Consider the following 27,295-nt stretch of genomic DNA (forward strand, 5'->3'; position numbering starts at 1 on the left):
CCGTCCGGACCAAACCCGGAGGTCAAGTCCAGTCGGGACCCGTGGGTCCGGTTCGATCCCGACCCGTAAGCCTGGAACGTTCCGGACCCTTGGTCCGGACCATCCGTCACCCGAACACCAGACGCTAAGGAATGGCGTGGGGTCAAGACGGTCCGGTCGGAGGTGTCGGTCTGAGCAACAGAAACAATGTTCCCGTCGCCCTGACCATTCGACAGAAGTACCACGTTCTGTCGAACACCTCCACGTCCAGTAACTAGTCGGCCGGAGCGTTTCAAGAGGGACAGCCACCAGTCACACGGACGTCAGAGGGAACCGTAGTAGCAGTGGTCGTAGGCACGAAGCCTGAAACCCCTGCCCCCACAGGACCGCCCTGAACGGGGTCAATTCGCATCCCAACCCCAGCGGGGAGGGAATTCAGAGACCCCGTCATCTCCTCCGATCTCCCCCCCCAGGAGGCCGAAACTACTGTCAAAACAGCAGCAGACGACCCAGCGAGGGAGTTCAGAGGAGGACCCGTGTCCCTCCTGGCTTCCACAGCGGTGGAAACCGAGGAGGGCACAGGAGAGGCACCGGAAAAAGAAAGATTTTAATGCCAACTGCACCCGGTGTTCCCAGGCGGTCACCCATCCAAGTACTAACCGGGCCCGACGTTGCTTAACTTCGGTGGTCGGACGAGAACCGGTGTTTTCAACGTGGTATGGCCGTTGGCTGTCAAAACCTGAGTCTCTCCAGTAGCCCCTAGATCGGATTCACCAACCCCCAAAGAGGGTTGGGAATCGACCTGCCCCCGGATTCGAGCCAGGGGGGAGAAGGAAACCTTCCCCCCAGGCTCGAAACCGGGAGGAGCTGAAGCCTGAGACTGAGGGCCGGACAACGGCGTCGAAGGGGGGGAAGCCTGTTCCACTGAAGGAGAAGGAGAAAGAAGCTTTTTCTTTCCCCTCGAACTTCCCCGAACCTTCGACGGCGCAGCCCCGCCCGAAGTCCCAGGCTCAAGCCCAGCCTGTTTGAGCAAGCTCGCATTGAGCTTGCTCAAACAGGCTTTCTCCGCCCTCCCTCGCCGCAAACGCAAAGCGTTTGGGGAGGGAGAGTCGGAGCGCCGAAAGATCCCCTTCTCCGTGCGTAAAACATGACGCTGGGCGCCCGGAGAAGGGTTGCCCCCGGCAGACTCTGGTTCCGTAGAACCAGAGCCCAAAACAGGACGAGACATCCTACCTCGCCCTGTACGTACCCTTAAAGACCGAGAATTAACAAAATTCAAAGAAAATTTAGATCAATACTCAAGTGAATGCGGCGAAACGAGAAGCAGACGACCGGTCACCACGAAGTAGGACGGGAGGCACGCCGAGTCCGCCACACAAAAACGGAGGCACAAGTTGAAGGAAACACAACGTAGCCTCAAGCCAGAAGTGGAATAACACACAATAATCCAACAGGTGATAGTCCACACAGAAAAGGAGCCTCTTAGTCCAAAATAATCCGGGAGCGTAGCAGAAACACAGCCGGTCTGACACGCGCGAAAAAAGAAAGAGGACGCGCCACCTACATCCTGTAAGGGGGAAGCACTCGGACAGTGCTTGGGATCCACGGTGGCGCATGGTTATGGGAGATAATTGTACCCACTCAGCGTTTTGTCCAATTTTTTCGGCCTATAATAGATAATGTGCAAGAATAGTACTGTCGAGGTAAGTGTTATATTGACATGGTACGTATTACCGGTACCAAATTTCTAGCCAGACATCCAATTGTTTTCAAAACAATGCTGTCATAAAAGGAATACATTACACATTCACGAATTAGATCCCCTTCCCACCTTCTAAACTGAAAGTGAAAATGAAATGAAATGAATGCAAAAATGCAAATCTTCGCTTATTTTGTGTGTGGCCCAAATACATGAATAACAAAGAAACCCTATCAATCTTCTCACATGTAAAATCATACAAATAAAGCCTCACAAACGAGAGAAACAGTTGTACTAATGTCTTATGTAAAGCGCCATGAGACTGCCATTCGGCGGTGAACAGCGCTATAAAAGAATGTTTTATTATTATTATTATTCCTACTGTGCGACTCACCAGATAGTATTGTTGGAGAGGCCGTTGAGGCCAGTGGTAGTCATCTTGGGCTGTGTGGCAGTGAAGATGAAGGGCACGCTGGTGTTGATGTTGTTGTTGTTGCTGCTGATGGCAACAGCTGCGGAGGATGCTGGCGTGACAGGGGGCTTGATGAGGCCTTGGTTCAGCATCTGGTTCTTCAGGAACTCGTTGAGGTTGGCCGGCTTGTTGCACGTGCTGTTGCTCACGCTGGTGCTCACCATGATGGGGTTACTGTTCAACAGACTCTGCTGCTGTTGCTGTTGTTGTTGGGCCTGCTGCTGTTGCTGCTGCATCTGTTGTTGCGCCTGTTGTTGGGCCTGTTGTTGTTGTGCCTGTTGTTGGGCCTGCTGTTGTGCCTGTTGTGTTTGTTGTTGTTGCTGCTGGGCCTGTTGCTGAGCCTGTTGTTGCTGTGCTTGCTGTTGTGCTTGTTGCTGAGCCTGTGCCTGTTGCTGAGCCTGTGCCTGTTGCTGAGCCTGTGCCTGGTGCACCTGCTGCTGGGCTTGGTACAGGAAGTTGGTGGGGATCTGAATCTTCTTGGCGGAGTTCAGCCCCTGCGTCAGACACAGCGGGTTGAGGATGGACTGTGTGGTTCTGGTGGTGGAGGTGGGTGCTGTCTGCAGCTTGACATCCCCTGAAGCCCCCGCCGTCACCAGTCCCGGGTTGGCCAGGTTGATGTGCACGGTGTTCAGCAAACTAGCTGTGGGCTGAATTGAGGTCACGGGGGGGATCTGCTGGGGCTGCGGGCTGGTCTGCTGCTGTTGTTTCTGGAGCTGCAGGGCAGCCGCCAGGTCAAGGGTTGGCTGTGGAGACAGCTGTGGCTGACCAGTGGGAGACACAATCTTACGCTGAAAAGGCATAACAGAATAATCAGGATACTTTTCACCTTAGAAACTTACTATTCATACTGTTTAATGTACTGTCACTTGCAAGATAACACTCATCACATAACCATTCCATAACAATATTGAGCATATAGCATGACAAGTTCATATCATGGCATTGCCTTTGAGACATTTAATCTTCAAACGAATGAACACCCTTGTTTACCTTTGTTTGTTTGTTTGTTTGCTTAACGCCCAGCCGACCACTAAGGGCCATATCGTGCGCCTCACACAAGACAGAAGTCGCAGCACAGGCTTCATGTCTCACCCAGTCACATTATTCTGACACCGGACCAACCAGTCCTAGCACTAACCCATAATGCCAGACGCCAGGCGGAGCAGCCACTAGATTGCCAATTTTAAAGTCTTAGGTATGACCCGGCCGGGGTTCAAACCCACGACCTCCCGATCACGGGGCGGACGCCTTACCACTAGGCCAAACCGTGCCTGTTACCCTTGTTTACCTGTGCTAGAAGAGATTGAGGTGAGGTCTGAGATGAGGTCTGCGGCAGCTGCACCTGCAACAGTGGTGCTCCCTGCAGCTGTTGCTGCTGACGTTGTTGAAGGAGGAGTTGCTGCTGCTGCTGCTGGATAAGCTGGAGCTGCAGCCTGATCTGTGACTCCTGCAACTGTCGCTGGAGCTCCTCAATCTTCTTGGCCTGCGCCTTGACAACTTCGTCGCCCTCTGGGGGCACCTGGCCTGGCGCGAGTGCAGGTGTGCCCAGGTTGATGCCCAGACTGCGCAGGGTGGCCGTGGTGATCTGAGGGGAGAGGGCATTGGGCATGATGCCCGCCAGGCTGGCTGTGGGCATTTGTATCGCTGGCTGGGGCAGCAGTTGCTGGGGGTTAGGTTGTGCCCGGATCTGAAGCACCTGAGGCTGACCACTCAGCTGGGCTGGGAGTTGCACCTGCGGGCACACCTGGGCTTGTTTTTGGGCCTGCTGCACATGTATCTGCACCTGGGCCTGCTGAGCCTGCTGGGCCTGCAGCTGATTCTGAAGGTGCTGAAGCTGTTCCAGCTGGAGTAGCGCTGTCTGGCTGGTCAGCTGAAAAAAAGAGTAAAACTTTTAAACTATACCTCTCCAAACATACTGAGAATGAGAAATAATAAGAGTGAAAAGATATTATTTGTAAAGGTATCATTCTTTAAGTTTAGAGAAATAAATAAGGTAAAAAATGAGACAGTATAGTCATGCTGAAGTCAAGTTATTAGCTGAATTACATCTGCACATAGTGTTCTTCAAAACGGGGAGCATACCTGTTGCGGAGCAGTGGTGATCCGAGGCTTGGCAATGTTGGGAGGGAGCTGAGAGATGGGCACAGCAATGGACTTGAAGTCCGACAGGCTGGACCCCAGGTCCATGGGCTCCACATCCATAGACATACTGGCGTCGTTCTCCATGGCAGAGGGCGGGCGGGACTGGTCCATGGGCACAGAGCTGCTGACAGGGGTGGTGGAGGGCCGGAGGCTGTTCAGCACTGAGCTGTTGAAGGTCAGGTTGACCGGGGGTGGGGAGGCGACGTTGAATATGTCGGGGGACATGGGGGTCATGCGACCCTCTGTGTGAGCTGGGGAGGCGGGTGGGGGCGAAGCGTTTCCTTGGGTCATTGGCTCGTGCTTCATCAGCCTCATGCCGAGAGCCGAGGCCATGGAGACAGGAGGAGAAGACATGGAGACGGGAGGAGAAGAAATGGAGCACGCCTGCACACCCGAGTCGCTGCCCGGCTCCTTCTTGATGTTCATGACAGGGGGTGGGGTAGGGGTGGGTGTTGGGGGACTGGGTGAGGGGTTCTTAGATCCTGCTGGAGACCTGACCATGATGTTGTTGTGGGGGGTCCCACCAGCCGACACTTCTGTGTAAGGTCTGAGTCTTTCAATAAGCTGTGGCTTGGAGCCAGACACAGGCAGGTTTCTTTTCTTCAGCTCGACTTTAAGGTCCGCCACCTTGAGGTCCTCCAGGTTGACTGTGATCTTCGGCATGGACAGGGCGGCCACAGATACAGGGTTGGCCTTGGTGCCCTGGTTGGGGATTGATCGTACCGCAGTGGGGGTGGGTGGAGCAGCCTGTGGGGTGGGGGGAGGGGGTGGAGGAGGTGGAGGTGGGGGAGGGGGCAGGCTAACAGGCGACAGAGCTATTGGGGGCGAGGGCTGCACCGGTTGAGGAGGAGGGGCCACGATGGTGTGCGAGGTGAATGGCTGTGCGGTGGACATGACGGGTGAGGTCATCATCATGGTGGTGGCGGGGGAGGATGGGGAGGACCCCCCAACCTGCGACGCAGCTGCTGCTACCACCAAGGCCTGGCTGTCAGGCGCCAGTTTCTGTGGTGCCGTGGTGGGCACAGCGTGAGGCATGTTCTTCTGCTGGAATTCCAGCTGCCACTGCAAGAAGAGCTGCTGTTGCTGCAGCATGATGTGATAGGGAGTCTCATTGTCATTGCCCACCAGGGCCTGGGTCTTCACCACGCTGGGCGGGCCCTTGTACTCGTGGAACTTGATCACCTTGTTCTTGGAGGTGGGTTTCTGTTTGGGTTTCTTGGGCCTCACCTTGCCCACGCCGCCGCTGTTGTTGCTGGTGGGGAAGCTCTGTGAGGGGGAGGAGGAGGAGGGACTGTGTCTGGAAGAGTAAGTGCCCAGGCCAGAGGTAGAGGGTCCAGCAATCTCTGGGGATGACATCCCTGAGGACAGGTTGGCCAGGAAGGATGGTGGGGGAGACACAAGCTGCACACTCTTCCCACTGAATGCTGAGGCAAGGCTGATGGGGCTCTTCTGCAGTGAGGAGGACAGTTCCGAGGCTGACGGCAGCGAGTTCGGGCTGCTGATGTCCGACAGGCTCGACTCGTCCATGGACGGAGAGGGCACATCGTCGCTGCTGACACTGTCTTCGTCAAAGGTGAAGTGACGCGTCTCATTGTTTGGGTCCTCTCCCTCACAGGTTCTGTTAAACTGAATCTTGCCATCTGAAATAGTGCCAGAAATACGTGTCAACTCTTGTGAAAAAGCAAGAAAGCAATCAAAAAGTATGACTGGGTATCCCAGTAAATTATTTGTATCAGAGACAACTAACCTTCAAAGGTGCTATAAAAGTGCTTGCCTACATGTAAATTAACAAAACCCGATTGAACTGTACATAAAAAGGCAATCGTTGACTTCTTATAACGGGAATAATCTAATCACAAACTGCTTTCCACTTCATGCTGAACATTGCATCCATGAAATAAAATAGATGATTTTTTTTAAATAACTCGAATCAGGTTTTATGCACTGTGTAACAGTTGCCTTCCTTGTAGGCGAGGCAAGCTTACTATACCTAAGTTCAGTGGTACTGATCATTGATGGCAGGTACCATGGCATAGCGGGGAATAGTGAGCTCGGATGTGCATTTTTTTTTTAAACATTTGGAAATAGTGGATTGAGGACTCACCTTTGATAGCCTTGGAGAGTTCGTCAGAAGATACAAGTATGTTGCCCTGTACCAGTTCCAAGGGTCCAGGTCTGTGTGAAAGTTTGTCATTTAGGCCGTCCACCAGTCGAGCTCGCTTCAGCAGCCTCTGTCGTCCCACTAGCGAGGGGTCTAGTGAGTCTGTGTCCGCTATAAATGGGAAGAAAGATGATCCAAAATGTTAACACTGTGGTGAAACAGGATACACATACTCATTTGTACGCACAGACCCATGTAAACATGCCTGTATGCACACACACACACACACACACACACACACACAAACACATGCACACACACACAGAGTGGTTAAAAGTAGAGAAGCAAAAATTAACATAACAGACATACCCTGCATAAAATGAACAACATTTACCATTCCTGCACCACTGCTTTTGACATTAGCTGTCCTACTTTCATACCAAGCATGCAAGAAAAGAAGAGAGACAGAGAGAGAAAAAGAGCGTTCCAAAAATACATCAAGCTCCCCTTTGCGCTATAACAGTATTTTAAGTGTGGGAGAAGAATAAAACCCACCAAAAAATCTTCCTGAGTTCTGGCAATATTCAGACAACGAAAAGTAAGAAGTAAGTGAGAGGCAAGGGATGCCAAGGAATGTTGACAAAAACACGGCAAGCCTTTGTTTTGAGAGTTGAACTAATGAACAGCTGGTCGGGTTAAATACATGTACAGAGCGGTACACCTACCTTCAAGTATGTGCTGTTTCACCAGTTCGCTTCTGTCTGGTCTGTGTTGGATCTTGTGTCGAAGCAGGTCTCCTGTCTGCAAGCACACCGCATACACACACTATGAATATTGACCTTAAACAAATATTTTAAAAAGTAAATAAAAACACAACTAAAAAAACATCTAAAAAACATACGCGAACAAAAAACAAAATATGGGGAACCAGGAGCTTTTGTGCTTGAAAGTTATTTGGGGCATAGGTATAGCGGAGTGAGGAGGGGTGAGGATGGGGGGTAGCAGAGGAGAAGATAAGAATGAAAACATTTTTAGAAACAGTAATTGTTGAATATACTTTTGTCCTACCATGAAATGGAAAAAAATGTCCTTGAACCAGAGTGAAACAGGTATTTGTATCAGAGCTTCCTGTGTCAAGGTATAATAAATCGTGTGTGTGTGTGTGTGTGTGTGTGTGTGTGTGTGTGTGTGTGTGTGTGTGTGTGTGTGTGTGTGTGTGTGTGTGTGTGTGTGTGTGTGTGTGTGTGTGTGTGTGTGTGTGAGGTCTCAAACAAGGACACATATACATTCACTTTTATTTTGGGACAGGAACTTGTAAAGAGCTGAAAACATCAAAAGTAACCCACAAACACAGAGCCATGACAAATGTAGTTGAATTTTTCCAGGTCTGCTTTGCCCCAAAAATATACCTGTCCCCTCTTGACTATAAATACCACCCCAAATGCCAGCCCCGGTTACCTGCACTCACTTCCAGGCAGCAGAACGGCCAGGTAGATGGAATCAGACTCAGTCATTTAATCGCCAACAACAGGCGTAATCTCAAGAATGTCACAGAGCCCCAAACTCTTCCACTCAGACTCCCTGCAGTAATTTCTCCTCTCGACCTAGGCTGCTAAAAGCTCTTGGCACCTCAAAACTCGGAAATCCTCCGCCATGATTTATCTCAAGAGATTTGGTAAACTAATCTATTACTGCAGGGGCGGTAAATTAATTAATTTATTACTGCATCAAGGGTGAGGCTAAGGTGTGTGTGTGAAGATCTAGGGAGGCTTCATGATTTTTCTTGATGCACTTCCTGCACAAAGCAGCCCTGCTGGACCGGATCGTTTTGTGAAATACAGTGGCAACTGCGATGTGAGGTCCTTAAGATGACAGGACAACAGGCAGTAAAGGACACTTTCTGTTGTCTCTGTGTCTATGAGTTTGACCCAAATAATCTGTTGGGACAGGACACCTGCAGTGTAGGAACTCTTGGCTAGTCCCAAGGGTGTCCTTCCCTCGCAGGTACCACCTGCATCCTCAAGACAGCTTCATTTGTGATGCAGCCCCCCCCCCCCCTACAGCCAGGGGGATTGCTCTTTGGTCCCCCGTCTGATTGGGCCCCCATCTCATTGGGCCCCTACACTTTTCTGTAGTAATAAGAAAACCTGTCATTGGGCCACTGTCTCTTTGGGCCCCCAGCATAATAAACAGCCTGAACGGTATATTCTGTATTTCAGCAATGCAAATCAAAGGTACAACCCCTCCACGTTAATTTAACGTGACAGGATGCTAGTTAGATCTGGTTAGACAGTTTCAAGAAGGCAGTCTGGGCGTCGGTACTCATGCGCGATCGGGGATCTAGCCTGTGCCGCTCTAAGAATATATTTACTTGGGACTTTGGCACGTGATCGTGCCTGAATTTCAAACGCGGGTCAAATCGACTCCCGCTAAGTGCGCGATCGGGGATCTTGCCTATGCCGCTCTAAGAAACTTGGGACTTTGGCACATGATCGTGCCTGAAGTTCAAACGCGGGTCAAATTGACTCCTGCTATTTTCTTCCTTGTTCCGCGGGCTTTTTGTCTGGCGCTTGAAAATCATGGCAACGTACGAGGACGGGGAAAGAAGGGGAAAAGTTTTGATTTATGAAGGATACAGATACATGTATCACAAAGGGGCCCAAAAACATCATCCCCCAGCCAGCTGACCTAAGGCAAGCCAGATGGCCCCATCAGCAGACAGACAGCCTTGGGCTCCTAGCCAGGCCACTTTGGTGTAATGGGCTTGGACAGAGGAATGTCTGCCTGGTTGCCCCACTGTCACTGCGCTGCATCCATTTCACAACTGGCACCCTTCTTCTCTCTGCTGAGATCGCACTCCATTCACAATCCCCTTTTCCTCCTCCCCCCCCCCCCCCCCCCTGCCCGAACATCAGTGACACCCCCCCTGCCGGAACATCAGTGACACTAGGAGGAAACGGATGCCACAGGTAACTCGCCAGGTAAGCAAGTTACTCTGCGCCATTCACCATGCACCTATCTTGCCCCCCCCCCCCCCCCGCTTCCTCCTCCCGCCCCCCCCCCCTCTGCCTCCCTAACTTCAGTGACACCAGGAAGAATTGGAAGCAAGCGGAGTACCCAGCAAGATGAGCTAAAGACAGGTAACACAAAATGGAACTGACTGAAGTGGGAGCAAAGACAATAGGTAACAATGATTTAAGCAAGGGGAAAGACAAAAGGCAAGACCGGGTAACCCAGGACAACAGACCAGGTAACACAAAATGAAAATGATTTGGGGAAAGAAAGGGGGGGGGGGGGGGGGGAGGCGGCGGCAGGTAACAACAGGTAAGCTAGGTCTACAGGTAAACAATATTAAATGAAACTGATTTAAGAGAAGGGGAAAAGGGAGAAAAGTGTGTGAGAGGGTGTTCACTTGTTGACAGCAAGTGTCAGTGCTGATATAATCTTGGTCCTTTGTTCATAAGTGAAGTCGAAAAGCGTGACTGTTGTCTTCTGTACAATGAGGACCTACTGCTCTAGTTTTCCCCACCTTTTCTTAAAAAAAAAAGAGAAACATCTGCGAACCGCATCTCCTGTCAGTCAACACTTTGAGATTGAAGTGTTAGTATTACCTATTATCCAGTCCCCCTGTCAGGTGTTTTCTCAGCCTCAGTGTTGAATACCATTCAAACCAGCTCCAGAGATGGGGTTCTACATTAGCCTTTTTACTGCGCCCACCAACAGCGTTCTTATTGCTTCTGATAAACAACATGTTTACCCTAACACTACAGCTACAGCAGAAACCATTGACAGCACATACCAACAGCGTTCCTTCTATTGCTGATTAACAACCTGTTTAGTCTAACACTACAGCAGAACACATTGACAGCTCATCTTCCTTAAAACACAGACACGGACACACAGACATAGACTTACTCACAGACAGGCAGACAGGCAGACAGACAGACAGACAGACACACCCACACAATGGCAAAGCAGAAGAAAGAGGGTGATGAAAGGAAAGATGTGAGACTGGGGTTGACCGACTATAGAATAAACAAACTCCTCTCTCCCATTCCTCTCCAACCCAGCGCAAAGTGATCAAGAAAATACACAACCATGAACAGACTGGAGAACTAATGCCGCAGAGAGTCCGACAGACACACGCACATATCAGAGTGGCTGCTGACCAAACGCCAGATGCACAGACAACACAAACATAATACACACAGCGCAAGCACTACATCTGAGAGTGGAGGAATGCAGGAAGCAGACAGCATTATATCCCCTCTGCTGACCGGTCAGTCGTAAACATGGCCAGATGGGCACAGGTGCTGAAGCCAAATGACTGGGGAGGGGTTGGGCGAGAGGTGGGGGTGGAAGTGAACAGAGAGAGAGAGAGAGAGAGAACTCAGAACTCAGAACTCAGAATTTTTATTGTAAACCACACTGTTGTGTTTGTACAAGGGGGGAGTAGAGTTTCCATTTCAATGTATACTCTCTCAGAGACAAGTAAGAACAAGTGCATATACAGTGCTAAGGGTTGAAACATATCGATCGGAAATCATTTACACACATTCATTTTAGCCTAGCAGTTGCTGTCGATGCCTGAATGCATAAAATGTATACCGGGAGAGTGCCCACAACCTACTTTTGTTTTGTGTTAGTAGTATCTGCATTGACGAGTTTTCGAGTTGACCAATTTCAAAGACATTTTCCAAGTAAGTTTCTCTTATATCCGAGTATACTGGGCACTTAAAAAGAAAGTGGTGATCGTTTTCGTGAGGGTATCTGCAAAGTGGGCAAACATGTGAACCGTTTGCAGAGTATCTCTGTTTGTTGCACATCAAGGGTGAAACCCCAAGTCTGAATTTTGTGAACACTTTTTGAATATATGGATTGTCTATTTGGTCAAGGTACCTTTCTCTTCCAAAATCAGGTTTAAACAATTTGTATGTGTCATACCTCTCACTGTCTTCCAGCTTACTATGCCAGTTCTGGATAAAGCAGTCTTTTAGGCGTTGTTGAAAAGCCTTGATAAAGTGTTTTTCGTTGCCGACATAGCCGTACGTCCACACATGTCCAAACCCATTTTCACATAGGAGGTTCCTGACCCTAGCGGACCAATTGTCTGTCCCTCTGTCTGCCATGTTCCTCATCATCACATGGGCCATTTTTACATATCTTGTGTTGGGGAGGCGATTTAGCCGCAACCAGTATTTAACGCATCTGGTAGCAGCGAGAACTGATAGGGGAAATCTACCGAGTTCTCCGTATACCATGCAGTTGGGACTTTGAGGGGAAACACCTATTATCCGTTTGCATGCGAACATGTGTACCTTTTCAATGTTAGAGCAATCAAAACAACCCCACATTTCTGAACCGTATAGCAATATGGGGGTAATCTGTGTATCAAAGAGTGTGAAAAAAAGGTTTAGATCATAACATCCAATATTCCACAGAACTCTAAAAATGTCGATAACACCACGCTTAGCTCGTACAATAGAGTCTTCAAAGCATCGTTGGATGGAAACTTTGGTGGTCAAGGTTAAGCCGAGATATTTATACGAGTTGGTAACGTACATGTTGTCGTGACCAAATGTCCAGGCTTCGTTTTTCCCCAAGTATCCACCGTTGCGAAATACCAACACTTTTGTTTTTTCTTTGTTTACCTTTAAACCTAATCTGTCGGCAACTTCATGCAATATATTTAGCTGGTTTTGTAGTCCCACCGGTGTCACTGAGAGCAATGCTATGTCGTCAGCAAACATCATGATAAATAGTTCAATTTCACCCGGAAGAAGTTGAATTCCATGCCTCCCTTTTAGAATCATTTCAGACGCAAGTTCGTTAATCAAAAAAGAGAACAGGCTTGGGCTTGCCAAGCATCCTTGTTTGAGACCTTGCATACACTCAAAAAAGGCCGTGTAGTCAGAGTTACACCGAACACAAGATAATACGTTTGAGTACATTGCTCTGAGTGTTTGAAGCATTTTGCCCCCAATGCCGATCTTGAGCAGTACATTCCATAGTACATCTCTTTTGACAGTGTCGAACGCCTTTTGAAAGTCCACAAAGGCCACATACAGTTTCTTGTGTTGTTTAAGTTGCTTGCTTACAGCTGCGTATAACGTGAAAATATGGTCCACTGTCGTATACCCTTTTCTGAACCCAGCTTGGGACTCAGACATGACATTGTTCATTTCAGCCCACTTAGTCAATCTATTGTTAATGATGGCAGTATACAGTTTACTGACACAGCTTAGCAGCGACACGCCCCTGTAATTGTCAGGGTTCTCATCGTTGCCTTTTTTGAAGATTGGGTGAATAATGGCTTTGGCCCACTCAGCTGGGTATGTTCCTGTGCGGAACAGTTTGTTAAAAAGCTCTACCAGGTAAGTAGTAACATCATCACCTGCGATGCGAAGCAACTCGTTTGGGATTTCATCTATACCGGTTGCTTTGCCTTTTTTCAGCCCTCTAATGGCTGACCGGTCAGTCGTAAACATGGCCAGATGGGCACAGGTGCTGAAGCCAAATGACTGGGGAGGGGTTGGGCGAGAGGTGGGGGTGGAAGTGAACAGAGAGAGAGAGAGAGAGAGAGAGAGAGAGAGAGAGAGAGAGAGAGAGAGAGAGAGAGAGAGAGATGAACAGAGAGAGATGAACAGAGAGAGAGAGAGAGAGAGAGAGAGAGAGAGAGAGAGAGAGAGAGAGAGAGAGAGAGAGAGAGAGAGAGAGAGAGACAGAGAGAGAGAGAGACAGAGAGAGAGTCGATCTCCCCCTTCCCGTCCACCCCCCCCCCTTCCCATATGCGGGGCTAGTGCTGCCCACGGCCCATAAAGCACATTAATTGCCAAGTTCATTACCTCTCCTCTCACCCGGCCATGTTCCAACACTTCCCACCACAACCTCCACCGTCTCGCTGGCTCAGCAAACGCAACATTACCTTTGGCACAGCAACGGTCTATCTGTCGTCTTAGGCCATAAAACTTCTCGGGTATAATACATTCAAACTGTCAATAAACGGAGAGAAAAAAACTTCCCTTAAAAACTCTCCAGCAGATCGTTTCAGCAGAGTTTGTTTTAAGAGCCGTTTGTCATAACAAGGGCTGCAAATCTTGGCAACGTGCTAACAAGGAGCTGAAAACAACACAACACAAACACACACAGAGATGCAAACGCAGCAATGTTGAAAATCTTACATACCTTAGCCCTCTCCAACTGTTTCTGTTGTCCTGCAAACGCTGGGGGCGTTTTCAATGCTGCAAACCAAAACAGAAACCCTGTGTCATATAACCACAGCATCTCACACAGGTCAATACTGTTTCATCAGACAAAAAGTAAAACATTCCGTTACAATCACATCCAAATCAAATAAGGATAGAAAACAAATGCACAAGACATTCAGAAGAGGATGTAATCAGAAGAGGATAAAAATCAGACGACGATGAAACTCTCTTGTTCAGCATTTAAATGCTTCTTGTTTTATTAGGTGCCAGGAGACGGGCTTCGCGTAGCTCTCACTTACTGCTGTCTAGTCTATGTTTGGAGCTCCCTTCTTCTCTCTGTTAATTTGCTCGTCACTATCGGTCAGCCCAACTTGGTTATGATTCAGACAATCACATCCATATCATACGCTCAAAAAAATGCTAATTACACACCCATTCAACGCAAAATCAACCTCAAAGCACAGTCGCTAGTTCACAAAGGGCCCAGAGAAATAGTCAACACTCACATATAAAAATCAGCATGATCTACACATCTTCACAAGCTAGCTGAAAGTGCTTCTACTTGTGTCAATTTGATCAACATGCTGACCGTCATAGCGAGAAGCACTTGAGACATGAAGGAAGGAAGGAAGAATCGTACTCTCTTCATTTTCTTCAACTTCTCACACACAGACACATCCTTGTGGATTTCTCTCTCTCAGCTACCATCTTTCTGGCTTCGGACAGACCACTGGTATGTTTAAAGACAAGCGCAGACTGAGAGGCTCTTAATTATAGAGAAAGACTATTCAGCTAGTGCTAAAAATTCAAATTCGCATGTCAGCTCTTGTCACTGACATCATGTTGCAGTGTTTTAGAGACGTTTTTTTCTTCACTAAGAGTGAAGAGTCTAATATCTTTATAACTCATCGACAATCCTTACATAATTGTTAACACTTCGAAAAACACGCACACAAAGAGAATGGATTTCTTTGTACACTTTGAAAAACACTTGAGAAACAAGGCGCAACAGGGAAACAGATACAACACACACACTTAATGACAACACAAACAATAAAACTCAAGTATTCAAAAGAAACAGGAAAAAAATACAGCTTCTAAACAGTTTACAGATGCTAGACAGAAAACAAAACAAAACAAAAAACAACAAAACACACACACAGACACTGAAAACTCCCGTCAAATAAACAAGGAAACACAAATCGACGAATCAGAGAGGTAAGAAGACAAATAAGTGTTGAGGGAGATCGACACACAACCAGACAGAGAGAAGAGAAAGACAGAGAAAAACCAACAGACAGATATGCACAGTATGTACCATAACAAGTGTCACTTACATGGATATATGCCTCTCTCCACAAGTTCATTGACAGACCGTCGTAGCATCAGCTTCCTCTTCAGTGCTGAAAACAGACATAAAACAGTGTTCACTTTGATATCCTGTTGGCCAGTATTATTCACCTTTGAAACAGCTAGCCTTCATAAATAAGTCAACAAATAACTAAATAAATTGTTGACAAACAAACAAAAAAGTCATTATGCAAATAAATGAATACATAAATAAAGGAATAAAGGGCTGGCAGTGTAACACATCTCCACAGTTTCCTATACATACAAGATGACCAGGGAGGGGTGCTAAGAGGGAAGAGGGAGCGCTCTCACTTTCAACTTGTTGCCAGAATATTTCTGACTTGCGTCATCAGCTAAGTTCTACCAGTAAAAACTTCACTGCTTCTTAAGTTACAAGTGGCTCTAAAATGGAAATTTATCACAGAGTCCACCCCCTCCTTCATTATAACTGATGTCTTCCTGCCCACCTCCGTCCATCCCCATTTTCCCTAGATCAAGCTTACTTATTTTTGGATAGTAAAAGAAAAACATATCAAGCACAAACGTGTGGCTTTCACAAAAACAAGTAGTAACTTATTTTCTGCCTTAACCCAAACAGTCTTAAAGAGATCTGATACTAACGAGGAAATAATTGCATCGTTTTGAATGCATCTTTATCGCCTGTAATGTCTCGCGTTCGTGTACAAGTGCTTCAAATCATTAATCAGTGCATAAAGATCTATCGCCCTTCCTCCCCCCCCCCCCCCCCCCCCTTCTGCTCCCACACCATAAGAAACAAGTCACGTAAGGCGAAATTACTACATTTAGTCAAGCTGTGGAACTCACAGAATGAAACTGAACGTAGTCCGCCGCAAGTGCAAAAGGCAGTGAAAGTGACGAGCCTGTTTGGCGCGGTAGCGCTGTGCTTCATAGCACGCTTTACTGTACCTCTCTTCGTTTTAGCTTTCTGAGCGTGTTTTTGCAAACATATCATATCTATATCAAAACTTGACTAAATGTAAAAAGGTGACCTGTGTGTGTTCACGCGTGTGTATGTGCGTGCATGCGTGCGAGAGAGAGAGAGAGAGAGAGAGAGAGAGAGAGAGAGAGAGAGAGAGAGAGAGAGAGAGAGAGAGAGAGAGAGAGAGAGAGAGAGAGAGAGAGAGAGAGAGAGAGAGAGAGAGAGAGACATAAATATACGCCAATCATGTACAACAAAGATAACTAGATGAACCATGAAGAAGAAGACAGACCGATAGACAGACCGACAACGCTTGATAACACATCACAGAACAAGCAAGCAGATAGCACCACCACCACCAGCCAGAACAAGTCATTTGTTATGCAGACGGCGCACCACTCTCTCTATCTCCCTCTGCACAGACAATCTGATTCAGCAGACAACAGTTGAGTCACAACCTGAACATCTCTTCTCCCCATTCCATACCCACCTACCTACCCGCTGCTTGGCATACCTTGCACCTTTGTAACGCACACTGGCATCTCAACACCTTCAACTCAACCACTTCTGAAGTCGGACGGACTTTTTTTCTTCTCCTTTTCCTGCTCTTCAATCATTCTTGTTTGAATCACTCTTTAAGGCTTTTCAACTTCTAGTTCCAGAGTCTTCCAGATTCTTGTTTTAAATCGCAGCTCTTTGCTTTACCACCGCCTCCATCACCTCCATCATTCGTTTGCTCCCACCACCATCACCTTCATTCGAACTGAACCCCCCCCCCCCCCCCTCCCCGCTTTTGTTCTTTCCAAACCACCGGTAATCTATGACTGCATTTGTTGTTTCGAACCCTTTTAGTTTGTCTGTTAGCTCTCAATCCTGCGTTTGTCAACACTTTGATGAGGAGATGGAGAGAAGGATGATTCTGACTCAGCCTGGATAATGAATCAGTTGCTTAGCTCTTCAAAGTCTGGAAAAACAAATCACACTGGTTCTCCGAAGAGCTAGAAAAATCCAGCAGTCGAAAATAAAAACATTTCATTGATGTGGCAAGCCTCGCCAATATTTGATCATATATTCGTTCTTGCACCCACACACACACACACACACACACACACACACACACACACACACACACACACACACACACACACACACACAAAATGTATACATCAATTGATGATTTAAAAAAAAAGATTCATTTGTTTAAACAAAATTATATCAAGTTCCTCCCTTGCCTACATATTCGCTTTCAGTCGTTTAAACATTTCTGGAGTCACCCTGTTAAACTTAATTTAAAACTCGGCTATAAAGAGCGCAAAAAACGGGGTTCATATAAGCGTGTACTTGACTCTTCTTTCATCTTTACTGACAGGTGCACAGAGAAACTACGCCTTCCAATCTGAAGTAATTTCTCTCATTAAGGAAAAACAGGGAAACGCTTGAGCAAAATAAGCTGTCTTGATGATTGTTGTAATTATTGGGGTTCGTGTAATTACTTTTAACCTTCTATCACTTCTCTATGTGTGCCGAGAGAGAGAGAGAGAGAGAGAGAGAGAGAGAGAGAGAGAGAGAGAGAGAGAGAGAGAGAGAGAGATGTAGAGAGAGATGGAGAGAGAGAGAGAGAGATGGAGAGAGAGAGAGAGAGAGAGAGAGAGAGAGAGAAGAGAGAGAGAGAGAAAGAGAGAGAGAGAGAGAGAGAGAGAGAGAGAGAGAGAGAGAGAGAGGTACAGAGGTGGGAGAGAGAGAGAGAGAAAGAGAGAGAAACTGAAACTGAACTTTATTACCAAAGGATAGAGGTTTTAGGCAAAGCCTAATCTTACAACCTGTCCCTTATACAAACACTTAATACAGACGCACATAATATAGATAGTAAAATTGACAAGGTTATTGTTACTTACAGACGTACATAATGTAAATAGTATTAAGAAAAGGGTTATGGTTTTGTATACACATTCAAAATTGGGAAAAACAATATAGTTTAGAAATTGCAGCATAGTTGCAATAATGCATTGCATATAAACATCCAAAACAACTAATAACAAAAGGGAGAAAACAAATGTGGGGAGGAATTGTCCCAATCATTCGCATGTATATCATTATCAATACATACACATAAAGAACAAATCAAAATACAAACATAACTTGACTAAATGTAAAAAGCACTAAAATATCAGACATGAAAAGTGTTCTATTTACCCATTAAGCGGGAATGAAACTGGCGCCTAAACGTTTTCACAGAAGAGGCATTTCGGAGGGGTAGGGGTATGGAATTCCATAGAGACGCTCCTGAGAAGGCTAAACTTGACTTATACAAGTCTAGACGAGGGATGGGGGGAATCAGGTTCTGGGACCCATATCTTTTTGTGGCATGTCTGAAATGTGATTTTAAATATCCAGGAACATTATTGAGAGACAGAGAGAGAGAGAGAGAGAGAGAGAGAGAGACAGAGACAGAGAGAGACAGAGACAGAGACAGAGAGAGAGAGAGAGAGAGAGAGAGAGAGAGAGAGAGAGAGAGAGAGAGAGAGAGAGAGAGATATCTTCACTGGAGGTAATAATTTACCATAACTACAAGCCCCATGATACGTGTAACGTATTCAAATCTAAACTCTGTACAGTCGAGTCTTAACAAAGCCAAGTATGACAAAAAGCGATGATACTTGCAGGCCTAAATCGATCTTGTTGGCAACGCACAAAGTAGGACAACGGCTTTAAAGAGTCAGGATTGCATAGTCTTTCTTTTGTTTCCTTGTGTGCACCACGCTTCTCGGTTGACAATCACGAGGAAAAATGAACGATAATCATGTCTGTAAGGGTCTTTTTTAAAAAATTTTTTATTAACAAAAGCTATGAATTTAACTACGATACAATCACAAGAAAAACGCCCACAAAGACAACCCAGAAATTATTTTATTTGTGGTGCTGGGTTCCATTATTTGAGTAAAAGGTAAACGTGGAAAACTGCGGAAAGAATCTCATTTAACATGCCATGCCGCTTCTTTCCATGAGACAAGATTGGTATGCGCTTGGCAGACATTTGATGAAAACATTTATTCAGCAAATTCCTAACCTTTATTTTCCCACTCACTCTAATTACACCCGAACACAAAGGTCGCAGTATCAGAGACTATGTATACTCTATAGTCTCTGGCAGTATCTCGAAAGATTTTCAAAATTTTTATTATTATTATTTTACTGCAAAGATATGGCATAATTTTATGCTGGGTCAATCTATCTGGAACTGCAACAAAAACCTTCCGGAAGAGAATTCTTGCAGGAGGTGGGGTGGGGGGTGTAAGGGAACAGATATGCTACCGTCCCTGTCGTGCGCTCAGTTGTACACAAGCACACACACCCTCTTTCCATGTACAGGTGATTGTTTCAAGCAAAGAGGAGAAGAGTTTTTGAGTGCAGTTGGCTCTGAGCCAAGAAGTATTGTGGATTTTTCCAGATGGTTAGAGCAGCTTTTGTCTACGGGTGCTATTTTGCTGTTCATCCGTCTTCATCTGTAAGTGACGGCCTTTGTTGTAATTAGTCATTGAGAAGGAAAAGGGGCGAAGGACGTTGAACGTGTGTCAGTGTGTGTGTGTGTGTGTGTGTGTGTGTGTGTGACTGTGTGTGTGTGAGAGAGAGAGAGAGAGAGAGAGAGAGAGAGAGAACAAGAGCAAGAGAGAGAAGAGAGAGTAAAAGTTGAAATGCGGGAAGCATCATGGCAGCATTATCAAGCGATCATCCGCAAGCATCGCAGAATGGCTGCCAGGTAATGCAACATAACACTGTTTATGTTTCCACCGATAACCCACGGCTCGCGTGAACACAGCACCATAGCTAGTGGCAACACCTCTGGCATGATCATGCTTTTCACAACAGGGTTCGACACTAGGTCACACGGAGATCCCAACAAACAGCACAGCGAATACAATTACATCTTACGTTGTAACCCCCTTTTCTTATAGCCTCTCTCCCCCCTCCCCCGATTGAAGACTTCCCCCGGCCTGTGTTAAAGACCTTGCGCTTTTTCAGATGTTTTTTCATCCAGTTTTTTGCCTGCCAAACGGTTGTGTGACGTGTCTAGTGTGTTGGCGAAGTGTCTTGTGCTTGTCACTTCTCGCTTTCAGCCCTCACCGCTGGCTAGCACCGTCTGTCCTTTTTAGGACAATGCGAAAAGAGAGCAGAATGCGTCAGTCTCTCCTGCCAGTACAATAACCTCTCCACAACAAGCCCTATGTAGTGCCTCCATCGCGGCGACAGGCGTAAACTGGGTACCGCAAGGCCCCAGGCTAGACTACAAGGACTCGGAGGAGGTTGGCCCCTAGACGTGCGGCATGCGGGCCCACCGGTGTGTGGAAACGCCCAGGTGCCCACGAACCAACCTCCAGCTATGGGTCAAATAGCCGGGCAGGATAGGCTCGTCAACCCTGGCAGGCAGCTATCCTAAGAGAAGACCACTCTGAATTCAAAACGAGGGTAGAGGAGGCTCATCATCCATGGAAGGAAACTCGTCTAGGAGAAGGAAAACTCCGAAATGAAACCCACGCAGTCCCTCGAAGACGGAACGGCACTGGCCTTTTTTAGGCGGGGAGCAGACCGGGTGCCTACGCTATCCTCGACAAATGGTTGTGTCATCATCCAGTTTTTGTGTGTAAAAATACTCCCATTTTAATGAAGAATCCCTTTCTCTTTGGACGTGATTTTCTCAAATGTGTATGTCTTAAAAGAGGGGTTCTACTGTATTTCAGCTTTCGCCAACCGCTCAATGACTGCAAGTTCAGGGTCAAAGTGTTGAAGTGTTCTTTGAGAGACGTACGGGCAGACTTGATCGAGATGAGTTGAGGCTTACACAGTTACATCATCTTTTCTCTCTGACATGAGGTTGGAAGCGTGCCCAGGATTTATTTGTTTAGCAGATGCGCTGTTCTATTAACAAGATAAGTAAAACGCAGCGGCGGATTTGTTCCTCTTTTCAATGGCAAATTCATCAAAGCGTATCGTCTTGTTCACTTTTAACATCATACACAAAATGCAACAGCACATTTCTTCATTTTTTTCAACGGGAAGGTTATCAAAGTGTATCGTATTCTCCCCATTACACAAGACTTAAACGCCGTTGGTAATAAAAGCATCGCCTTCTTCACTATAAGCAAAATGCAACAGCCGATTTTTCCATACCACGTAGTCTGAAGACCATCGACGCTTCTTGCCTTTTTTTTAATTTAAAATTTTTTTTTTTTTAAGCAAAATAAGCAAATCACAACAGCATATTTCTTCCTATTTTCAATGTGAAGTTCATCCAAGCTTATCGTCTTTTGAAAGACTGTAATACCGAGGGTAAGAATGGAAAACATCTTCGGAGTCTGGTTGTTATCGGAGTCAGTGCAGAAGAAGTGCGCATAGGTTATTTTCTATTTCCCCCACAGACATGTTTCCAACTGCACAATTTTGATAGTTCGCCCATGCCTTTATAAGTGTTTTAGTGCAGTATTCATCTTTCTTATTGTCTGGTTCATATGCTATGAGGTAAGCATTTGTCAGCAGTAGAAACCGCAGGGGAGAAAGGTGAACATCTCAGTGTGCGTTTGGTCCCAAGAGGGTACATGTATAAAAAAGAGAAGTGCAGAAAGGTTTTGTTTTCTCTATGCAGAATAACATAAATATATATCCCAAATTATGAGAAAATCCCTTTGCCAGCCTTCACTTCAGCCAAAGAATGCGAGTTTCATCACGTCTTGTCGCCTTATCATTATCAAATGGGGTGCTGCCCGGAGAACAGCGTCTGAATGGCATGTGAAACTTTCGATTCCCAGCCGATTGTTTATCAATACAAGCAGTGCAAAAGCGCCGCTATATTTATAATTAAATCTTCTTTGTGTTTTCTTTTTGGAGTCAAAAAAATCGGGTGAATGTTAACCTCTGTCTGTGGCATTCCCTCTTAGGCTGTGCTGAGCAGAATTTCTAGCAACCGTTCTAAATCCAACCGTCAGAAACATCTTCTGATAAAACAAATAACCACTACTGAGAGTTGTTTATCCGTCTTCATCTTTAAGTGACGGCCTTTGTTGTAATTAGACATTGAGAAGGAAAAGGGGCGAAGGACGGTGAACGTGTGTCACTGTCTGTGGTGTATGTGACTCTGTGTGTGCGTGTGTGTGTGTGAAAGAGAGAGAGAGAGAGAGAGAGAGAGAGAGAGAGAGAGAGAGAGAGAGAGAGAGAGAGAGAGAGAGAGAGAGAGAGAGAGAGAGAGAGAGAGAGCACCCCCCCCCCCCCCACGACACCGTCATTCAATAAATCAGTTGAAAAGGCGCAGTATGTAACGTTCTCTGTCCTTGCCCACGCTCATCCCTTTTTTCTTCAGACAAGCCAGGAAGAAAACACTTGAAGGCGACTGAAGAACACTACCGCAACACAACGGTACACAATGCACTACTCACTTTCTTTGTGCTTGTCCATGGTGTGTTGGATCGAGCCTTGGTCGAGCGAGATCTGAGGTGAGGTAGGGGGAGCCGGTTCCCCGTGGTCCCCCTGGTTTAGCACTGTTCCTGAGGGGTCACTCGGGGCCATACCACTCCCTCCACCTTGCTGCTGTTGCTGCACACCCGCGGACCCCGCTGCTGTTGCCGCTGCTGCTGCTGCTGTTTCACGTGCTTGCTGCTCCGCGGCTAGCTTCTCCATGCGACAGTCCTTGCAGTAGATGCAGTGGATGATCTGGATGGCGTCTGGGTCAAGCTTGCTGGCCTTGCCGCCCCCGCCCCCATATAACGGGGACCAGCCGCCGCCCCCACTGCTCGAGTCTGAAACACAGTCAAAAGAGGGAAAGGTAAGTATGGATGTTGTACATGCTGAGACAGCCAGCAGAAAAAACAATAAGGTGAAGCTTTGTTGTACTGTATTCCCATGTCAACACTCCTTGGTTAATATAATACATGGGTCCTGGCATAAAAGTGTCAACAAACAAGGAAGAGGAAGTAGTAGGAGAGAGAGAGAGAGAGAGAGAGAGAGAGAGAGAGAGAGAGAGAGAGAGAGAGAGAGAGAGAGAGAGAAGGAAAGAAGGAGGGAGAGAGAGAGAGGGAGAGAGAGAGAGAGAGAGAGAGGGGGAGAGAGAGAGAGAGAGGGGGAGAGAGAGAGAGAGAGAGAGAGAGAGAGAGAGAGAGAGAGAGAGAGAGAGAGAGAGAGAGAGAGAGAGAGAACAAAAACAGGAAACAAAAGAAAGAACAACATGCACACCAATACTCCCAGACACAACATTTAACCAACCAACCAACCAACCAACCAACCAATTAACCAACAAGAACATGTATTTTAACGACTGCTGTTCCAAAGTAACAAAACCAACAACAAAGGAGATAAGCTGTTTACAAAAAAGCAAGAAATCGGCCTAATGGTCTTGCGAAGAGCTTTTCTTACGACGTGCATGCAGTTTCCCCTGGTTAATTTGTAACAGGAAACTACATCAGTGACAACAACAAACAGCAACAGGTGTCCTCATTTGACACCTGAGTTGCCAGCAAAGGAACAGGAACATGAACAAAGACAAAAGCAACAACAAATGCAAGCCTTCTCTCGTACTTTATACAGTGAAGGAAAACGCATGAGTTCTTTGGAAAAAAGAGAAAGACAGGCGTCTGTTCGAAGACGTTAAAACTATCAAACTCACGCACAAAAACGCAGTAATGCACGGATAGAAAAACAGTTCTTCAACGACTCGCGGGAATTTCTCCGTCGGGCTCGTTCATTCCTGAGTTAGAGAAAATGAAATCACCGTCTGTAGCGTAATCCCCCAACACAGGGCAAACTGACAGAGGAGCGAGCTAACACTGAAGCTAAGCCAAGCCGAGCCAAGGTCAAGTGCAGAACAGACAGACACGCCTAGAGTCACAGCTGATAAACGTTACGCGTAAACCATCAGACATTGCAGATACACCGTAAGACATGAAATGTTTCAAGGACCGAGCCGTTTTATTTTTTCCCTGTTCATTTTGTTTTTACAGCATGTATTGCAAACTTATTTCCCCCTCTTCTGTTCAGAGTTCCTTCTTCCACTGGTCAGTGATATTTACAGTCTGATTTTAACCGCGTCGAATACTGTCCTCCTCTTCTGTTGTTTTTGGGGAAGATTCACAGATTGACACAGATTCGGGACGCCGATTGCACGCGCCAAGGGTACCCCGAGGGAGCTGACAAGCAGTGCGGTGCAGACAGTGGGTGTACCAGGTCGCAGGGCAGGAAGAATGGGATCACGGCAGCAGTTCCTGCAGAGATAGCGACCTTTGACAATAGGCCAACACCTTTCAACACCTCCCCTAGCCTTTTCATGTGTTGTACCCCCTCGCACCAGAGTCAACAAACCAGATTCCGTTTCTCAATCTCGGTCAATCGAAACCAGTACGGCGCCCTTGCCGCTGCTGACTACCACTCGGATGAAAACCTAGATCGATTTGACACACTTATTAGGGAGTTTTACCTGCCTCAGCAACTCTTCTCAACAAGCGGAAAACTCACTGGAGCGCGGCTCAAGTAACACGAAAGCAAGCATATCCTGCCACGGTTAGCTAAGGCTAGAAATAACACGCAACATACATACAGCGAACTGGAAGGTACGACAGAGGCTGTGTGTTATATTTGTGGCCACGAACAGGTGATGGAATGGTGGCGGTGTTATTTCAGGGTATATGTGTCACTGGGGTGGTGCATCCGTCGGCAAGGAGAGAGAGAGAGAGAGAGAGAGAGAGAGAGAGAGAGAGAGAGAGAGAGAGAGAGAGAGAGAGAGAGAGAGAGAGAGAGAGAGAGAGAGAGAGAGAGAGAGAGAGAGAGAGAGAGAGAGCTGCTCTGTTTACACCCAGGTTAGGACGACAGCAGCAGCCGGTCGTGGTGCGGACGGCGGTGGCGATGAAAATTGAAACATTTACGTCGGCAGCTGTGGCAACAGCGATAGTGTTGATCCTGACCACGGCAAGACACAGATAACAGAACGAGAGAGTGGGAGAGAGAAACAGGCACTTCAGACACTACTTACCCTCGTTTCATGGTCATTATTTTACTGGCACTTCAAGAGCGGGCCTCTTACTGCTCTGTGAGAGCTATCCAACAACAATCATGGAAGCCACCCAGCTACAAGCAGGACTTTCCACCCTGATCTTGAAAAATCGGGGTCACGTTTTACGACCCTCTACGCTAAAAGCTGAACTCTCCCTCGCACGCCGGTTATCACGGGCGCAAACAGCGTCACAGCGATAAGTCTTCCACCAACACCGATAAGTAATCCAGCTGAATAAAGCCGAAAGCATTCTACAGCTACGGTAGGATATCTTTGAAAATGCCCCCTCCTACCCCCCGGCTCCCCGGGGCCACTCCTGACAGTGATTTGTTTTTATGCCTCAGATACCATCAGCCTTTAGAAACCGACACAGCAGCAACAAGGGCAGATGTCCCCTATCCTCTGTCTCCAAGACCTAACTGCTGGAAATGGCGAGACCTGCAGCAGCTACTGTGCGTCGCTTCCTATCAACCAAGGCTGATAAACCGGGTCGGAGTTGTATCCTTGGCACAAAGGGTCAAAAATCCAAAAAATAAGCCCTTAAAAAAATATGCCCATATTTTTGAAAATATGCCCATATTTTTGAAAATAAGCCCATATTTTTGAAAATAAGCCCTTATTTCTATAAATAAGGCCTTATTTTAGAAATAAGGCCTTAAATATTTACAGCCATAAGGAAATAAGGGCATAATGAAATAAGGCCTTATTTCTGTTAAGGCCTTACGGAAATAAGGCCTTATTTCTGTTATGACCTTAAAAAAATAAGCCCTTATAAAAATATGCCCATAAAAAAATAAGCCCTTAAAAAAATATGCCCATATTTTTCTGCGCATCGCTACTGCGCATCCGGAGCTAGAGCAAGATCAAGATGATTGTTACACTGATATAAATCAAACAGTCATTTCATGTAAACAATGCTTATCTTGAGCGAACATACACCTCATCGGAAACCCCAATTCTCTCGCAATTTGCAATTTCAGCACAAGTTCTTCTCAAAAATTCATCACGATCTCTGAACCCCCCATTCGCCATGTTTGTTATGAGATCTCTGCGCATGAGCGGCGCAGCCGAATTCTATTCAGCTTCATGATTGGTCAAAAAAATAAGGACTTATTCTTTTATGCCCATATTTTTTTATGCCCTTATTTTTTTATGCCCTTATTTTTATTAAGGCCTTACAGAAATAAGGCCTTATTTCTCGTAAGGCCTTATTTTCAAATAAGGGCTTATTTTTTTATGCCCATATTTTTTTAAGGGCTTAAAGATTTAAGGCCTTAATAATGGAAAATAAGGCCTTATTTTAGAAATAAGGGCTTATTTTCAAAAATATGGGCATATTTTCAAAAATAAGGCCTTATTTTTTTAAGGGCTTATTTTTTGGATTTTTGACCCTTTGTGCCAAGGATAGGGTTGTGCCCACGCTCACCCAGATACAACAAGCCCTGCTTTTCTGGGCCTATATAATAAAGAGGTCGTTAAAAACCTGCGCGGGACTGAACATTTTACACACACGAGACGGAAGAGGATGAGGAAGAAGAAGATCGCTTCCTATCAACCCAGGCTGATAAACCGGGTCAGGGTTGTTGTGCCCATGCTCACCCTCATACAACAAACCCTGTTTTTCTATGCTTTGAAGAGAATAGGTCTTTTAAAAAAAAAAACTGGTAAGGATAGTAATTTTACACACAAGTCGAAAGAGGAGGTGGAAGAAGAAGATCGCTTCCTGTCAACCCAGGCTGATAAACCGGGTCAGGGTTGTTGTGCTGACGCTCACACTGATACAACAAACCCTTTTTTCTCTCCATTATTTCTGGGCCTTGAAGAAAGAGTTCATTAAAAGTGCTAGGGGCTGTACATTTTAAACTCGAGTCGGAAGAAAAAGAAAGATTGGAAAAGGGAACAAAAACAAAAAAACCAACGACTTCTCAATATTGCCTGCATTCATAATTTGCCCACAACTTACTTTGGAGTGTGAACAAACTGATGTCGCGGAAGGGTCGAGCTCGTACTCCTCTCGTCCCAACTGGCAACTCGGAAGTCCCATACAGTAGCTTCCAATGAACGAACACGCTAGCTGTGATTTCACATTTCCCTCACAACCACACCAATACGATCCAAGGGAATTCACATTACTTTCCTCAAAACCACACGATTACGACCACTATGAATCATATTTTCAGTGAGAAAAAAATCCACACAAAACCATTCTGGAAAAATCACAATTCCGCTCCAATCCGCCCGACTCACACATTACTGGTTTCTCTTTTTCAATCTGCCCCTCTTGAGAGTCCCAAACTGACCATGCCAACACACCAAGGACACCGATCCGATCTCGGTGGGGCGTGGACTGTCCCAATGGTCAGCCAATGTGGGGGA

At 46.5% G+C, this 27,295-nt stretch overlaps 1 protein-coding gene and 1 non-coding gene across 2 annotated transcripts in view; both read right to left on the reverse strand.

The window, feature by feature from the left end:
- Positions 1-27,295, reverse strand: part of LOC138959919 (myocardin-related transcription factor B-like) — a 138,092-nt gene that overhangs the window by 18,526 nt on the left and 92,271 nt on the right. The window contains exons 4-11 of the mRNA XM_070331591.1: positions 22,317-22,676; positions 14,939-15,004; positions 13,579-13,634; positions 7,119-7,194; positions 6,397-6,564; positions 4,233-5,932; positions 3,439-4,020; positions 2,073-2,938 (exon numbers count right to left, since the gene is read on the reverse strand). Coding sequence (XP_070187692.1) covers positions 2,073-2,938; positions 3,439-4,020; positions 4,233-5,932; positions 6,397-6,564; positions 7,119-7,194; positions 13,579-13,634; positions 14,939-15,004; positions 22,317-22,557 — 3,755 coding nt within the window. The 5' untranslated portion in view covers positions 22,558-22,676. The remainder of the gene's footprint in view (positions 1-2,072; positions 2,939-3,438; positions 4,021-4,232; positions 5,933-6,396; positions 6,565-7,118; positions 7,195-13,578; positions 13,635-14,938; positions 15,005-22,316; positions 22,677-27,295) is intronic.
- On the reverse strand, positions 591-709 carry LOC138960555 (5S ribosomal RNA). The gene has a single exon (XR_011454031.1). It is a non-coding gene; the product is annotated as a 5S ribosomal RNA (ribosomal RNA).

Source organism: Littorina saxatilis, linkage group LG2, assembly GCF_037325665.1.
Source record: "Littorina saxatilis isolate snail1 linkage group LG2, US_GU_Lsax_2.0, whole genome shotgun sequence".
Classification (NCBI taxonomy): Eukaryota; Metazoa; Mollusca; class Gastropoda; order Littorinimorpha; family Littorinidae; genus Littorina; species Littorina saxatilis.